This window comes from Equus asinus, chromosome 4 (genome assembly GCF_041296235.1).
Source record: "Equus asinus isolate D_3611 breed Donkey chromosome 4, EquAss-T2T_v2, whole genome shotgun sequence".
NCBI classification, from domain to species: domain Eukaryota; kingdom Metazoa; phylum Chordata; class Mammalia; order Perissodactyla; family Equidae; genus Equus; species Equus asinus.
This window is the reverse complement of record NC_091793.1, coordinates 102,746,971-102,765,916: the sequence shown is the minus strand read 5'-3', so window position 1 is coordinate 102,765,916 and position 18,946 is coordinate 102,746,971. Positions and strand designations below refer to the sequence as shown.

The 18,946-nt window shown below is 34.6% G+C and overlaps 1 protein-coding gene across 2 annotated transcripts in view; it reads left to right on the top strand.

Moving 5' to 3' along the window:
• KCNH7 (potassium voltage-gated channel subfamily H member 7) overlaps window positions 1-18,946 on the top strand; it is a 475,858-nt gene that overhangs the window by 406,058 nt on the left and 50,854 nt on the right. For both annotated transcript variants that reach the window (XM_070507994.1, XM_070507993.1), the window contains exons 8-9: window positions 3,132-3,531; window positions 12,830-13,029. In XM_070507994.1, the coding sequence (XP_070364095.1) occupies window positions 3,132-3,531; window positions 12,830-13,029 (600 nt within the window). The remainder of the gene's footprint in view (window positions 1-3,131; window positions 3,532-12,829; window positions 13,030-18,946) is intronic.

The window sequence follows — 18,946 nt, the reverse complement described above, 5'->3', positions numbered from 1 at the left end:
TCTGATGTTAACACAATTATATTATAAGGCAGTTGTTGGTCCAATTTTTCTCTTGCAAATAGTACAAAGATAGTCAATTGAACTACACAATCGGCACTAATAGTCCCCAACAAATCAGCAAGGGGAGATTGTTCCTTCTTTAATCCACTCTGAGATTTTGGTGCAATCACTTCTCTCTATTCTGTAATCTGGAGCAAAAGCACCTTAGATCTTTAAAGAGCTATTTAAAGATGAAGAAGAAGAAAACAGTTATTGCAATCCTAAATGTCATCTACAAGATGTGCTGTACACAACTGTAGCTAGGGAAGAATGCCCAGGTGTGTTAGCAGCATCTTGATAACAAGAGAAATAAGGCCAAGTCGTTTGTTACATTGTCAAACTAGCATATGTAGTTATGCTTGGTTGCATGTTACGGAATCACAAGAGAATCACTCTGACCATTGAAGTCATTATTCACTCATCCTTATGATGCAACTGAGAGATCAAACAACTGCTTAATAATCTCTCTCCCTCTGTCTCTCCCTCTGCAATTATTTTGTATAAGTACTGTCACTTGGGTTGAGAGTTCATCATGTACCATATTTCTTAAGAAATTTTTCCAGAAAAGATGTCATTTGTGTGTTAGTGTATAAATTATATTTATCTGCTTGGAGAAACTTACTGTGATCCAGGTTTTACCTCATTTTGATATAATCCTAGAAAAAAACATCAGAAATTTCTTTGGAGGAGGGCAGAAAGGAGGGTGGCACACATAGCAGATTTGATTCCTTTTCTTTTCATAACATCATTTTTACTCTACTATCTTTGCAGCCGGAAGAGTCCTTAGTACTTATTATCACAATGTTATTAAAACAGCTCGTTTGTTTTGAAGCGTTTCACTTCCTTAACCAAATATCTAGAGATTTTCATTACATTTCATTTATTTTGAGGTCAGAGAGAAATTTTGTTCCAAAGACAAGAAGTTTTAAACAATCATTTGAGTATTTCTGATTTCTCAACGCAAGTAAATAGGTAACAGAGCTAGGAGGAAAAATAAAGACACAACTTAAGCTGTGAAGTGTAGAAATGGAGACACATTGAACCAGGGTAATTCCTGTTTCCAGAGTCTGAGCAGTCAGTGCATCTAGAGGATGTTCTTGTCTTTAAAATCCCTGCCATTTCCTGAGGAGACAGAAAGGCCAGTATGGAAAAGCCTACATTTGGAATTTTAGATGTCAAAGTAATTCATTTGGAAAATAAGTAAGCTCTATCAACCCACCTCACAATATAAATTCCTGTTTACTGAGAAACAAAAGCATATGGGATATTCAAATAAAAACACAAAGAGCTACCCTTTACTGGGTATTATCTACAACCCTGTAAGGAGACATTATTATGCACAATTACAGATGAAGAAATCGATGCTTTGAGATTAAATAAATAACTTATCCAAGGGGACACACTGGTACAGAAGTAAAATTCAAACATAAATTCACCTGTTCCTTTGTATAGTTCATGGGCAGAGTACAAAGTCTTAGCATATAACTACTAAGATAAAATATTGATAATACAAATAGTGGAACATTTCTCTCAGGGAACCACCTAACACTAACAAACTCTCCATTTATTCATTGAGAAGAGATATACTTTTAATTTTGTGAAGAAAGAAACGCTATTTTCTTTATTTTACCCTGAAAAATAATAACTCAGCATTGGAAACAAAGAAGACTCATCTGTCTACACATTCCCAAATGAGCAAAGTCCAATTGTAAAAAGCACATCTCAACTAAGCAAGTTCCTCTCACTTCTAGAGGATTCCAAAACTAACTGAAAAGTATTCAAGGGAGACTGAGGGATCCCACCTTCCCTTGTGACCACTCTGACACAAGAAAAAGAAAATACCACAACGCTTACTACTAAATTTTAATAAAAAGAGTTTTCTTGATATTTAGTGCTCTTTTCCCACCGAGTCAATATGAATAGATATAGGGTGATAGTTATGCCATGTGCTATTTCTTTAATTAAAATATGTGTTCTTAACTCAGTTGGATGTACTTTGCAAGATAAAAACCAACAATGAGCACATAAAATGACTCAATAATTGATTGGTAAACACCATGTAACTATGGAATAATTATATGCCCTGTGAATTATATAGTACTTATAGTTGACATTATTTAGGAATCCTAAGAAATGAACTTGTAATTTGTACTTATCAGATTTCAAATCCAAACAACCAGTTACGTATCATGTTATTATATAAAAGTGTCCTATCATTAGATACCTGGTCAATAATAATCATACAATTAATTACACATATCGCACCCTAAAGCAAAATACATGATATCTTGGGATATCCAGAAACAATTTATCAATTTAAGCCATTCAGGAAGAAAAAAACGAATTCAAATATAGTGCCTAAGGAATGCATGCAATCATCCAATAATTTTCCCAGTTATCTGCTTGACCAGCTCCTTCTCATTACACAGGTCTTTGTCAGCTCTAATGTCAGCTCCCCAGCATGACCTTCCTCCAGCTTCCTTTCTAATGTGGACCAATCCCAACCCATTCCCCCAAACACCCTCTATCATATCACTCTGTTTTATTATCATCATCACACTTTTCACTCTTTGAAACGATCTTACTATTTGTTTGTTTTAAAAATATCTGTCTCTTTGCAATAAATAGTGGACCTTGTTTCCCTTCAGTAGAGAAGACAGTTTGTCTAGTAAATAACTGTCTCTTTCTATTAGAAAAGTGACTGTCTGTTTGTTCAACACTATAATCCCAATGTGTGGCACTTCCTAGGCACACCAGCAACACACTGGAGTGTTTGTTGTTGAATGAATGATTCACTGAGTACCCATTATGTGCAAGGCACTTGGTTAGAGCATAAAACTGGACAGATAGAATCTCTGTCCCATGGGCGGTGTTTGTCAAGATATTGAATTAATGTACCACACACTTTCAAAGTATTTTCCAAAGCAGGTGTAAAATTAAAAATAAAAACCAACCTTAATACCTAATTCAAATATACAGTTACCCTCAATGCTACCATATTGTTTTAATCTGTTTCCACCTGCTTTGATTCACAGGAACACACATTGAAATGTTTACCAGCTGTTTCTGACCATGCACGTTTATTTCCACAGACAACAACGTTAATTGGTCTTTTGAAGACAGCTCGACTCCTTCGTCTTGTGCGAGTGGCCCGGAAACTGGATCGATATTCAGAATATGGCGCTGCTGTTCTAATGCTCTTAATGTGCATATTTGCCCTGATTGCTCACTGGCTGGCTTGCATTTGGTATGCAATTGGGAATGTAGAAAGGCCCTACCTGACTGACAAAATTGGATGGTTGGATTCCTTAGGACAACAAATTGGGAAACGTTACAATGACAGTGACTCAAGTTCTGGACCATCCATTAAAGACAAATACGTCACAGCACTTTATTTTACCTTCAGCAGTTTAACCAGTGTAGGATTCGGGAACGTGTCTCCTAACACCAACTCCGAGAAAATATTTTCAATTTGTGTCATGTTGATTGGCTGTAAGTAGATTTCTCTTTTGTTATCTATTAGGATAAAATAATATCACAAAATTGATCACTCTAGAACATTTAGACTAAGGCAAAAAATGTCATAGAAAATTGTGGAGATCATGGGATTACGTATATATGGGTATTATATTCTATCAAATCTGATTCTGTCTGTGAAGGGGAGACAGCAAAGATCTTTCAGGACCTCAGGAGACCACTAGCATGAAACTGGAGTGATATGGGTCTTGGAATTCAGGAATTGAGACTAGCAGTTCACATTTACTGCTGTAAACAAGTGTCTATAATTTATTACCAATGGTTATTTTCTGTTTCAAGCAGAGGTCAGATTAGAATGGGAAAGATTAGCTTATATTACATTACTAGATAGATATATAGTAAATAGATATAGATTGCATATGTATACACAATACATACATATATATGTATTTTGATATACGTAATTTTCCCTGCAATTGACTAAAAATTCCTTTCCCTGTGACATTATGCCAAGGTCTAAGTGATTGCCCTTTGTCCTGTAATGGGGTAATGACATGGACATCGTTTGTAAAGTATATTCTTCGGAATAAGAAAAAAAAGTTCTGTGTTAAACTAAAGATATTTTAATGTTAATATTTTTAAGAAATCACACTGTGGAACCACTAAAGACAATCTTGCTGATAGCAGTCAGCAATTGACAAAAGCATGATGGATCTTTAAAGCTTAAATAAGAGTATTATCCTTAGATTGTGTACATATTTGAGAATAGATCCAGAGTTGATTTTTAAATACTAACATATTGACTAATGAAATGTGCTTAGATAAGCTTAATAAACAAAACTTAAATAGATTCATCCAATTTATTCAGCTTATTTAAAATTTACTTTTCATATACGTGAGTTGGTGTTTTTATTTTGGTGAGATTTGTATAGGCAAATAACATTATATTTCAACAACTCCTGAGATATTCTACAAATTCGGGCTAAGCCTGGGCTATAAACACAGCAGTTGCATTGCACCCAGAAGGAAATGGAAATGAAGCTGACTGGAAAAAAATATAAAAATCCATTCCAGAGAGACTGAATCTGTCAGAGGAAACACAGTCCCAACCGCTCTGTGATTGCAACTGTTAGCAAATACTTTATAGTGATTTTCAATTTTAGTGGCATGGGTAGCAAAGAGAGACAAGGAAAAAAAGTTTGTTCTTAATTACTCAAACATCTGTGTAGAAAAAATATATATGATTTTTTTAAAGAAAACAAAACCAGCATCTTGAAAGTTAGAATTTACAAAAAAGAATTTTTAAAAATGCACTGAAGTTGAACCTGTTCACCATTTAGGAATCCTTACCACCTGTGAGAATTAAGTGATATTCATAGTACTGTTTATCATGTGAGTTATTTTAAATTAAAGAAAACTCAGTACTGTACTTCCTCTATATCCAATCTCTAATCCCTAAATCAAGGGATTATTGACAGTTTTTTTCTTCCTTTTTTCCTATCTCCTTCCTCCCTTCCTTCTCTTTCAAATGTGACACTAGGCTATTTCTATTGATTCTTAAAGAAGAATATTTGTTTCCTGAAGATGAATTTCATATTTTAAGAAAAGAGAAAACACTCTAGCTAATTGGGTAGAGCAAGGTACATCCACATTCCACATAACATGCTTTATTTGAGTAATAGACTTGGTTCTACAAATCTTAATCAATACAGGACTATGTAAAGCTTAATGTCACTCAGAAAAAGGTTATAGACATTCCTGGAGAATTCTGTCATGACCTATTATGCCATAAATAAAGAAAAAAGGTAAAATTAGGATTTGAAAGTTAGCAATAATAAGAATGCCATGAAATTTGCTTAGCCATTTTATGTATATAGGTATATCTATTCATGATATTTCCATTTATATCCAACGGTGTTAGAAAATGATTTGGTTCTCTTTGGTTATATTTCTATACCAAGTACATAGTCTTCAGATTTATGAGTGGCCTGATTTAAACTTAAAAATAAAATACAATATCCAAAAATATAATGTAAAATATTGTATATGAACCAATCCTAGTTATAGTCTATTTTGTCTAGTTATCAGGTCAAATTCTCTCATCATCCCTAAACTTCTTTAAATCTAATGCTCATTCTAAAGGAAAAATTTTAGGCCAAGTTGTAGAAAACAAAGCAATCTACCATGTCTCCGACAGCAATATAATTCAAGGAAAATAAAAATTAAACATTAAAAACTGGCATATAACTAAATATGAATAACTCAAATGCCTATAGATACATTTTTAGAAGCTACTATTTGCAAGACAGTTACTAATTGTGCTGCTGAATGTGTACAGAGAATTCATTTTAAAGGTGTACACAATTCAAGATGAAAAATAAAGGAAAATTTTAGTGGTCATTAGATAAGTGTTAATATAAGTTATGATCATATATTTAAATCTATGTGTTCTAACATATACATTTATATTTTTATTCAAGTATTAAAATTGTAGCATACACATTTAATTTCAAAAACAAATAAACCAGTAAATGAAAGCAAATGTATTCCATCTCTGCTTGACAAACGTCTTGGGATCATTTTTTGTTTTTATAGCATGTAAAAAATGTTATTAGATTTCTGCTTCTAGCCATAATGGAGTAACTGGAACCTTACAATACCTCTATAAATTTTTAGAAAAATAATAGAAAATTGAACAAAATATACAAGGCAACTGTTTTCAGACATTGGAAAACAGAAGTAGGGAAATTTGATCCCAGAGAGAAGAAAAATAAACAAGATGGGTCCCATAATACCCTCAGCTTTCTGCATGGAGGCACTTTCTGGATCGTATTGAAAGGAGAAGCAACCTAAACAGATGACAGTGATCTTGCTGAGTTAAGAAAACAAGATCAGAGGTTATGGAGGCTGAGGTGCTAAAATTTGCAAGATAACCAGAGAAGAGGCAGCTATGGTAAAGAAAGCTCCAGAAATCTATTTACGTATTCCTTTGAGTCTGCTGATGAATAGCATCATAAATGCATGAGGCAAAACTCCTCAAGGACTGGAAAATAAATACCAGAAGTACTGTAAGCTGAACAGTTTCCAGAGCTCACGTAGTTTTGGGAGAAATTCAAGTTCTTGTCAGCAGGATGGAAAGCCCTCATTGAATATTGAGCATATTTAATAGAAACCTCAGGAAAAGGTGCCATAGTACTATGGCTAGTCTAGCCCTAACAATGCTTAAAAAGCAAGCCTCAAAAGGAACAAAGCTGATCTACAAGTATTTTAACCGCCTGCAAGAACAATGCATAACATTTCTAAAGGTAGACAAAAAATACACAGCAAAGAGTAATGTTAAATTTGCAATGCCCAGCAGCCATTAAAAAAATAATTAATATGCTATGAAGCAGGGAAATGTAACTCATAAGCAGGAGAAAAACTTTTTTTAAAACTCCTAACTGATAAAGAAGATGTGGTACACACACACACACACACACAGGATTATTATTTAGCCATAAAAAAGAAATCTTGCCATTTGCAACAACATGGATGGACCTTGAGGTCATTATGCCAAGTGAAATAAGTCAGAGAAAGACAAACACCATATAATCTCACTTATATGTGGAATCTAAAATGAAAAAATTCTTTTTAAAAACTAAGCTCATAGATACAGGAGACAAATTGGTAATTGCCAGAGGCTAAGGTGGGGGGGGGGGGGGTTGAAATGGGTCAAGGGAATCAAAAGTACAAATTTCCAGTTGTTAAATAAATAAGTCATGGGGATGCAATGTACAACATGGTGACTATAGTTAATAATAATGTATTGCATATTTGAAAGTTACTAAGGGAAAAAATCATAGAAGTTCTCATCATGAGAAAAAAATTCTGTAACTATGGATGATGACAGATGTTAATGAGACTTATTGTCGGGAACATTTTGCAACATATACAAATATCTAATCATTATGTTATACACCTGGAATTAATATAATGTTTTATGTTAATCAGAGCTTAGTGAAGAAATAAAAACCAAAAAACCCAGAACCAGAATTGACAGAGATGATGGAACTAGCAGACAGTCCCAAGGACTTCAACAAATGTGTATGTGGACTCCCAGAAAATGGGGGCTAGAGGGGCAAGGTAGAAAATAAATTTTTTTTAATGGCTGAAAATTGTCCAAAATTTATAAAAACTATGAAGCACAGATCTAAGAAATTCAGTGAATCTCAAATAGTTTAAACACACACACACACAAAAACACACCAAGGCACATCATAATCAAATTACTGAAAACTAATGATAAAGAGAAAAACTCTTAAAAGCAACCAGAGAGAAAAAAAAAGACACATAAGGTGCAGAGGGAAAACATTAGGTTGATAGCAGATTTCTTATTAGAAACAATGCAAGCTAGAAGACAGTGGAATAAGATCTTTAAGCGCCAAAAGAAAAACAAAATCTGTCAACATAGAAATCTCGGTTCAATTAAACTGTCCTTCAAAAGTGACAGACAAAACCTGACATAATTCATCATAAGCAGATTACAAGAAATTATAAAGTTCGTCAGGTGAAAGGAAAATGATACAAGATGAATCAGTAAAGATATAAAAGACTTGAAGAATACTATCAATTAACTTGATACATAGGCAATTACAGAATATCAGCAGAATTCACATTCTTTTCTAGTGTATATGGAATATTTATCAAGACAGACCATATGCTGGGATAGAAAACAAGTCACCAAGACAGATCATATTCTGGACCAAAAAGAAATGTCAATAAATTCAAAAGTATTAAGTCACACAGAGTATTTCTCTGACTGTAAGAGAAACCAGAAATTAGTAAAAAATAAAAAAAAGAAAAGAAAAAGAAAGATGAAAGAGAGAAAGAACAGTAGATAGATATTTAGAAAGTTTCCAAATATTTGAAATTAAGTAACACACTTCTGAAGAACCTGTGGTTCAAAGAAAAAAATCACATGGAAAATTAGAAAATAGTTTTAACTGAATGAAAATCAAAATAGAATGTATCAAAAATTGTAAGAGGTAGCTAAAACAGTGTTCAGAGGAAAATTTATAGCTTTAAGTGTTTTTATTAAAAAAGAAGAATGAGAGGCTGGCCTGGTGACATAGTAGATAAGTTCGTGTGCTCCACTACAGTGGCCTGGGGTTTGCAGGTTCAGATGCTGGGCATGGACCTATGCACTGCTCATCAAGCCATGCTGTAGCAGTGTACTGCATACAAAATTGAGGGAGATCAGCACGGATGTTAGCTCAGGTACAATCTTCCTCAGGCAAAAAGAGGAAGATTGGCAACAGATGTTAGCTCAGGGCTGATCTTCATCACCAAAAAAAAAAAAAAAAAAGGCTGCAGGGCCAGATGTTATTATGATATAAACATGTCCTACTGCACCTGGCATTAAAAAAGAAGAAGAAGAAAGGTCTAAAATCAAAGATCTAAGCTTTCATCTTAAGAAGCTAGTAAAAGACAAGTGAATTAAACCTAATATAAGTAGAAGAAATAATAGAGATAAGAGCAAAAATTAATAAAATAAAAGACATGTAGAGGGTCAGCCCTGTAGCCAAGTAGTTAAGTTCTCGTGCTCCACTTTGGCAGGACGGCCCAGCGTTTCGCGGGTTCAGATCCTGGGCATGGACATGGCACCACTCATTGGGCCATGCTGAGGCAGCATCCCACATGCCACAACTAGAAGGACCCACAAGTAAAAATATACAATTATGTAAAAGAAACCATAAAAAAGCAAACAAACATATAGAGCCAGCCCTGATAGCCTGGTGGTTAAAGTTTGATGCTTTCACCGCTTTGTCAGCCTGGATTCCCTCCTGGTCACGGAACCATACCATCAGTCTGTCAGTTGCCATGCTGTGGCAGCAGCACACATAAAAAAACTGGAAAGACTTACAACCAGGATATACAACCATGCACTGAGGCTTCGGGGAGGAAAGGGAAAAAATAAAAATAATAAAAATTAAAAACAAGCAAACAATAGAGAAAATTAATGGGAATAAATTCTGGCTCTTTTAAAAGATCAATAAAATTGATAAACCTCCAATTAGACTGAAGAGAGAGAGAGAAGACGTGTTACTAATGTCTTGTGTGAAAGAAAAGATGTAGCTACAAATCCGAAAGACATTGAAAGGATACTAAAGTAATATTATAGATTACTTTGTGATAATAAATATGACAATTTAGATGTAATGGACAAATTCTTTGAATAATACAAATCACCAAAACTGTAACAAATGGAAAAACAACCCAGAGCCATAAAATAAAAATTGATAAATTGAATTTCATCAAAATTAGTAACTTCAACTTTTTAAAGGACTCTGTAAGAAAAGGAACAGGCAAATGGCAGACCAAAAGAAAAAGATTCTCAACATTTAGACCTGAAAAAAAGACTTGTATTGAGAATATATCAAGAATTCTTACAAGCCCCTAATAAGAAGACAACTCAATTTAAAAATGAGCAAAAGATTTAAACACTCATTTTACAAAAGAAGATATATGAATAGCCAATAAGTACATGAAAAGATGTTATTAGTCATCAGGGAAATGCAAATTAAAAGCCCAATGAGATATTATACTACCACTACAATGGTTAAAACGAAAGACTGATAATACCAAATGTTAGAAAGGTTGTGGAACGACTGATACTCTCATATATTGCTGGTGGGAGTGTAAAATGACACAACTTCAGGAAATAGTGTGGCAGTTTCCTATAAACTCAGCAGTTCCACTCCTAAGTGTTTAAATGGGAAGTGAAAATAAATGCCCACACAAAGACTTGTACACAAATGTTCATGGCAGTTTTATTCATAATAGCCAAAAACTTGAGACAGTGAGATTTCTGTCAACAGAAGCGATAAATAAACTGTGGCAGAGCCACATGATGCAAATCTACTCAGCGACAAAAAAGAACAAATTACTGACACACAAAATAGAATTAATTTCAAAAACATTATGTGAGCAGAAGAAGTCAGACACAAATGAATATGTACGTTATAACTCCATTTATATGAACTCCTAGGAAATGCAAACTAATCTGTAAAGACATAAAGGAGCCCAGTGGTTATCTAGGGTCGCAAATGAGTGGGCAGGTAGTCAAGGAACACAGGAACCTTTTGGGGTGATGGAAATGGTCTATATCTTGATTGTGTTTACAGTAGTGTGTACATTTGCCAAAAATAACCGAACTATATAGTTAAAAGTGCTTCATTTTATTATATGTAAATTGCACATTAGTACAATTTATTTTTTTGTTACAGTTTTTTTAATAGGTAGAAAAGCAAGTGTATTTGTTCTATCAGCATGTTTCAGCTAATACCCTATGACCAACTAAAATTCATTAGTTTGGTGAGCATATCAGATTTTGGATGTGGTATGCTAAAGTTTTAAGACATACCTGTTTTATTTCTATAGTATCTAAACCTAAAGTAAATCATTTTGATGAAATAAGAACTCCCTATTAAGGAAAGCTAAGGAAAATGAGTTGCGGAGAGAAACACCTATCTATAGTCTGCCAACTTGCTTTTGACTCACATTTTACGGCAGATGATGGGCATTAACTAAATAACGTATACAGAATATTAGCATTTTGTGCTTCTCTCTTGCTTACAGCCTTTAGCTCTATTTGCTTCCAAAAAAAAAAAAAAAGGAAAAGAATTCATGCCTTATTATAATTTAAAAAGTCATTAGCATAAAATTTCCTAAGAGGTGTCATTCATGTATTTAACCATGAATTTATCATTTAGATTTTGTCATCTTGTCAATGAGTGGAAATATCTATTTATGACCCAAACTAGTATTTGGTTCATTTTTATGGCAGTATGGGCATAAAACAACAGTATTTATTAAAAACTAAGTAAGAATGTTTTCCCTGACTCTTCTACTAGTAATATGTTTTAGGTTAAATAACTAGTGTTGATTATGTGCCCTCTGATTAAATCAAGTAAACTTACTCAGTACTAACTAAACTATTTCCTGAGAACATGATAGGTACTTTGGAGACATAACGGCATGCATAAATATTTCCAATACTACAATTAGGAAGAGTAAAATATATTTTTCACTTGAATCTCCTTGGATCATAGAAACCAGTTTCAGGCAAGTGTTGCTAACTCCCTAATAATTAACTATTCATTTACTCGGATTAGGCTTGAGTCTTTTTTCTGTGGAAGATACAAACTAAACAACTTGCCTGTCTTACTGAGAATTGCTGTCTTTCCCACACCCCAGTTCAGCTCCTTACAGATCTCCCAACTTTCATCCCTTTAAATAGATAAAAACAAGGGCCACCCCATTCTCTCAGACATTCTCTTACTTGGGACATCTATAGTAAACAAGATCCACGCTAACCAAGAGACAAAGGTAAGATGGAAAAGAAAGCAGATGACCGAGAAGTTAAGTCATTTTAACACACGCTCAAAGATCAAGATATAGACCATGTATCATGATATGATTTTTGTACAGAGTATAGCATTTTTTTAGGATTATTAGAAACCAATACAAATATAAAAAGAAAGAGAAGACCCTTAAAAAGCTTACGTTAAATAATAACGATTTAGCCCAGGAAGCACTAAAACGGGTATTCTAAGTATTGCCTATATAGCAAGGGTTGTCTTAGCAGTTTCTTTCTTCCCTTAGATGAAAGAACAAAGGCATATTCTATTTTTCTCTACAAAATAAAACTATATTCTCATATTCTAAGCCAGAGATATCTGTTTCTCATGCAGAAATACTATAAAAATCAATTTTAATAGATTAAAAATTGTATAGAAGTAGATACGCTAGGGAAACTCCGAGTTCCTTAAGACAATTTATCCTTCCTAAGCAAATCCAAAGCATTCAAAATAATCTTAAGATTTATAATAGTTTTAATATTACAAGGTTAGGTTTGAGGTTGAGAGGCAGAGCTATGACAATTTAAATATTTACGTTTTAACTCCACTTCCGGAAAATGTATCTATGGAACCCCATGACATAACTTCTTATTACACTACAAACAAAATATTTATTACAAATGCCTTTTATCTCTCCTCAACACTCTACATTATAGGTTGATATTGTAAACAATCTGAGTTTTTGCTTTAATTTAGAATCCATGGTGAACTTGGATCTCTTCCCTCTCCAGATATATCATCAAAATTATAAAATTTAAAACAGTATTGGCTAAACTTCTTTTCTCCCCATAGGCCAATGGTAAATCATCACAACTGGATTGAGATAATCAAAAATCTAATACTTGAGATTCTGACAAGATATAATATGCCCAAGTGCAGTCTTCCCCCGTAACTTTGTTTTTTATCCAATCCAGCACTAATGTATGCAAGCATTTTTGGGAATGTATCTGCAATTATCCAAAGACTATACTCGGGAACTGCCAGGTACCACATGCAGATGCTGCGAGTAAAAGAGTTCATTCGCTTTCACCAAATCCCCAACCCTCTGAGACAACGGCTTGAAGAATATTTTCAGCACGCGTGGACTTACACCAATGGCATTGACATGAACATGGTATGTATTTATGTTTTCCAAAACGGAAGCACCTCAGGCATTATAGCTACAGCCAAAATGGAAAAGCCAGTCTCACCAGCTTTGAACCCCCTGCTTTTGTTTTCCTCTCTCGGATGTTTATTTTCTCCCCTGGAGATAGTCTCTCATTCTCAATTCATGGCATTGCATGGTGCTGTATCTAGTTATACTGTGTGGCAAAGGCATTATAACATGATGCAAACTGATATAACTGTGTGTGGTAGAGTTCTCACTTCTGATTAGAGAGAGCTTTGCTAAGCTGGGACTTGGGCTCTCACCACATGGTCTAGCTGCCAGCACCCATATAAACACTAGGACCCATGTGCAGTAAGATTTGGCAAGTAAACAGCAACAAGTATGGTGCCCCCAAACAGAAATCTTTAAAAAATAGGACGTTTTGAGGGTCTGTAGGAGAGGTTAGGGAGTTTAAGTATGTCATAAACATTTTATGATAGGAAGTTTCATGTTTTTGTTAAGGACTATTTTTGTATATTTTAGACAATTAACTATGTGCCCTTTTACTGTACCTGGTTTAATGCATCTTTCCTTTCAAGGGGGAAATATGGATTCCTTCGTAACTTTTAAGCAAATTCAACATCCACAATCACTTTTCATAACCCTTCCCTACTCCACCAATGATCACAAATCAACACAATTCATAACTTTACTGTGTTCCAAATAGCTCTTCTTATTATTAGGAGAATTGCACACATTCTTTTGACCTAGTTCTTTCACTGTATAGATTGATTACTAAAGATAAATTATATGATAAATACAAATTCTGTGGAGTATCATAGACCTATTAAAAATATGGTGCCCTCCCATCTAGCTACTCCTCCACGGGGCAAGGACCCTGTTTCTAAGAATTCCTCAGAAAATAAAATCATTCACATTTAATGACATCAACAGCATAATACAATGTTTGCATAAGTGAGCCTGTTCAATTTAAATTGACATATTTTATTTGACCAATAACATTCTAACAAAAAAACAAAGGTTCAAAATTAGCAGCCAAGGTGCAGAAAGCATTGCAACTATTGACCAATTTGAAAGATATATTTAGATATGGATAAGTTTATCATAGCTGTGTATTATTTACTTGACTGAGAAGTAAGGGCATGCCATTATAAAAATTTTAATTTGAAGAGCTAATCAATTAGCACATTTCAGATAAAACCACAACTGAATTCCATGAGTTATACATAATTATCCCAATGTTACTCCTGAAAATTCATTTGATAAATTGATCTCACCAAGGTAACACTTTAATCTCACAGGAAAGCACCTGCAAATTGATCCCTTTTATATATTTCCATCTGTATTATTGCTTTAAAAAGATATAAACATTCGGCAACTATTGGGGATTCTCTAATGCTGGGTTGGTGGAAGCAGTGTCAAGAATTTTTAATCAAAACACGTGTCACTCAATTTTGTTGTTCCGTACCGCTACGTTATTTCAATAACAGTAGTAAAACAATTATTTATTGTACCTCCCTTCTCCATATAACTCTAGTTTTATGAGCATTTTTTGTGATAAAGTCTATTTTGTGACAACTATTTACCTTTCATTGTTTGACTCTATTACCTATGAATATGGTTTATATACCACTTGCCTATTTACAATGTACTTATGAAAGATTTATCTCTTTCCTGTCTGCTTCACACCTTAATACATGGAATCACAACACCCACCGGTAAGAACAGGAGGTATTTATATCCAATTTAATTCTCGTGTAAATTGTGGAGAACACCCTTGTTATCTGTCAGGTTTAGAGCTTGTTAAATGATTTCCAATGTTAGTTCTGATCTTTTTTGCATGATGTAGCAAGGAATTACAAAGCAAGAAACTGGGGAAGATAACCTGGCAGAGGCCAAGTACAGAACAGAAGTCCTTAACTTGAACAATGACTTGACCTCTAATAATATTTATATACAATTTCCCTGTTCCCACAAAAAGTCACTTATCTGCCCCTTCCTCAACTCTGGCAAAGGTTATGGGTATACGGTTTGCATTAGATAATTGTCATAAAGAAAATGTCATTCTCTTTCATCCTCCTCTATTTTCATGATGTAGGTGCTTTTCTTTCCTCTCATCTGCATGCCTGTGTTACATGATCCTGGAGTGTGTGAGCTCTAAACCATGTGCCACTGAGTCTTGCATGTGGTTTTGAGAGCTTGACTTTGCACGAACTTCTTGTTTGTACACAGTGTCTACATTTCTCATCTTGTGACTGCAAAGTGAGTAAAAAATCAAAGTGCAAGATAACTCTGAAAACTCAGCAAATGGAAGATGCTTGCTTATTAAGCACAATGTGCAAAACAAAAGTTGATTAGAGAAAAGCAACTGTACTCAAACTATTGAGAGGTAAAAAAAAAAAATTCAAAGTGGATTTTTTTTTACCTCCAAAACCACATTGTTAAAATCCCTGTGTCTTGTTAGTTTATTGTTAACTAAACGGTAATTTCATAATAATTTAAAGTGATTTAAATTTATGTATTGTGGTACATAAAAGTACATCAAACTGTTGTATTTTACATCAGCATTCCACGTTATTCCATTTAAGTATAACCTTAAATATAATTTCTCATGAAACATTTCAGGTCATTTTTACTGTTCAACCATGTCCAAATGAGGTGCAAGATTTCCAATCACACTGTATTAATTGATCTAAAATTATTTTTCATAACCCAAAACATTTGATTCCTTGATAGATCACAAAACGTAGGAAAGATTTGTCCTAAAATGTGCAGCCGTATTTCTTAGTCCCTAAATCGTTTGCTTTTTATGAAACAGCTATTGTCAGAATGTTTCAGAACCAAAAGCATTCTGGGACCACTTATGGGTTCCCCTTCAGTTGAACCAAATTGTTCACAGTGCAAAAGAAAAAGGGTTAGGATAATGAAGCTAGTGAATGGAAAGTTATTTTGCATCTGATGTCAGGCTTAGGAATAGTAAAAGTTACTTCAAAATATCTATAGTTCAATTCTGAAAGAACTTTGCCCTCCTACTTCCAGAAATTTAACTAATTAGGAAGGAGGAGATACTTTCTCAGATTAGGACTGAATCTCAAGGAATTTCCCCAAATCAAAGCTATCTTCTGACCCAATTGGAAACTTTCGGACATTATCTAACGTTGATTATAGTTACAACATTGCTAAGAACCAGAAATCATGTTCCATGTCAGTATAGAATCAAGTTTCTTCACATCACACGCAAGAGCCCGGCTTGAATGAAGAAGAGTCCCAATATACACCACTCTGGATGGAGATAAATAAATCATTTATAACAGAAATCACCCCATAATCTAAAATTATATTGGCATGGAAGAAAAGCCTTTAGGAACATTTAATGAAGAATTTTATTCCTTACGTAAAAATGCCACCCCAGTAATACCTGAATAATATAAAAAGATATGGAATAGGAATTCGGAAGACCCAAGTACTAGCTCTCAATCTGCCACTAATCTTGAGCAAGTCACTTAACCTTTCTGCAATTTCATTAAAATTGTCATTTTCAAATAGTTGTAAAGCACCAGGACTCAAATATGCCAAATGTGTAAAACAATTCTTATTGGAGCTTCTCTCTTTGGAGATGGAGATTCTAACCTATCTGCTGCCCACTCTCTTGCTCCCTGTGGTGAGCCTCTGAGCCACCTTTGTAGAACATTTGCTTCTGCATTGGGTATTATTCAAAAACCACTGGACTAGGTGGGTGGTAGATTGTTGATGGCAGAGAATGGAAGGGCACCATTTCAGGTAAAAACAGGGACAAGAGTAGAGGGTAGTATGTGGGAGAGTGCAAGGAGAATGAAGACCGGGAATACACAAGCAGTATTGTTTAATTCATTTTAGGAAGAAAAAGGAACAACTGAATACTTTTTTTAGCCTGAGGTATTAATGGAGAAAATTTTGAGAGACAGACATAGAAAGGATTTGGAATAAGAACCTAGGAAGAGGGATAAATTGTTCAGCAGAATAGAGAGACAAGTTTTCCTTAAAGACAGGCAGGAAAGAAAAGAGAGGATGAAGGCATTGACCTTGAGGAGCAAAGGAGAAAAGTTGATGGCACTTACACTACATGGTTCATTCTTCTTGGTCAAGCAGAGACTAGATGAAGTCCTCAGAGAGGAGGAGATGTGGGACAGGAGCTGAGTTGAAGAGGTGGAGAATTTTTAGAGATTTCAATCGAGAGTCAACCTAGGAGGCTAAAAATGCTTAGAATCACAGCAGGACTCTGAATGACAAAGCACACATTTATATCAACCCAACGAACAAAGCCAATCAAAGTGGAAAAGAAAATAATGAAGAATGGCATATTGTTTAGTAGAAATTCTTACTTCTTGGGGCTGATATGATTTTTAAAGAGCATTTTAATGAACATATGATTTCCCTTTCTTCCATGACTCTTTTCCAGCCACTCTGTTGTCTGTCAGAGTAGCCTAACTCTAACTACCGACCTTAAATACTAACCACCTGCTACTATTACTTACTACTAACAGCTATCTACTTAACTACTAACTACTAACACTGACCCTATATCTGCATCTACAATCTAACTTTACTCCATTAAAAACTTTGCTGCACCCATTCTCTACACTTATTCAAATGACTTCATCTGTGCCAGATATTCACATTCAAACCGACTGTACCCGTGGACTGTTTTGATAGACCCTAGTGAAATCTGCTGATGAGCTCTTTCAGTTATGTACAATTCAGCAACTAGATAACAACAATCCTTGTGACATTAAACTCCATCAGAAATAAAAAGCAAAATTTACATAGCTTGTCTTCACCATATTGCTTTTATCCCCTTACCTTTTTCTCATGATCATTTATAGATTGAATTGATAAATATGATCAATGAAAAAACTTTGATTAGAGTCACAGAACTATAATAAAATGATTAAAAATATAATGCCCTTATATCTGGCTATGCCTCCACTGGGCGGTGATCCTGTTCTAAGAATTCTTCAGAAAATAAAATCTTTCACGTTTAAAGATATCAGCAGTGTAATACAATTTTTGTTTAGGTGAGCCTGTACAATTCAGATTGATATTTCTTGTTTGACCAGTAATATTCTAACAAAAAAACTCTACGTTCAAAATTAGTAGTCAAGGTGCAGAAAGCATTGCAAATATTGCTTAGTTTGAAAGCATATGCCCATTCTCTACACTTGGGTCCAAAGTGCCTAACAAATAAATCCACACATTTACAAAGGGGGCATAGAGATTGGCAATAACCTGCATTTAAATGATAATGACCCTCAGGACTGGTGACATCTTTTAGTTTTCTGTAAAGACATACCTAGTTACCATTCAGAAGTTGAGTTAAAATAATTGTCGTCTACAGTGCCCTTTAAAAGATATTGTCATCTGCATGCTGATTAGTTGACAGAAATTGTCTGGCTCCACAGAAACTGGGTAGGTAGTAAAATTTTGCACTAGCAAGAAATCCATTAACACACATACTTGCCTGCTGTAACCAGCGCCTGAACAACAGGTGCTTAAGCAAGGGCAAGGCATACACTCTTATTTTTCACCAAAGCTATTTGCCCTAAAGTCTCAAAAATACCACAGAGAACGATGAATACCATCTGGAGCCCCCTGACATGAAGAATATCAAGCTTAAGATAGGCATCTGGTATTTTCACGTCACAAATGGTATGTACTCAATCATGTTTCACAAATGATGATGGTCACTTTATCCCAGTCTCCAACCATCATTGAGAAGGACTTAGAGCTGGCACCATGCTGCTTACGTACAAAGCAAGTTCTCATCAACAGTGGGATCTGATCTTTAGTAGTTCCTGAGCCAAGAAAAACAGTGACAGCATGGCCTGGGGCTTTACACATGAAAGACAGTCATTGCAGAAATACCATGCTGAGGCAATGAATATAT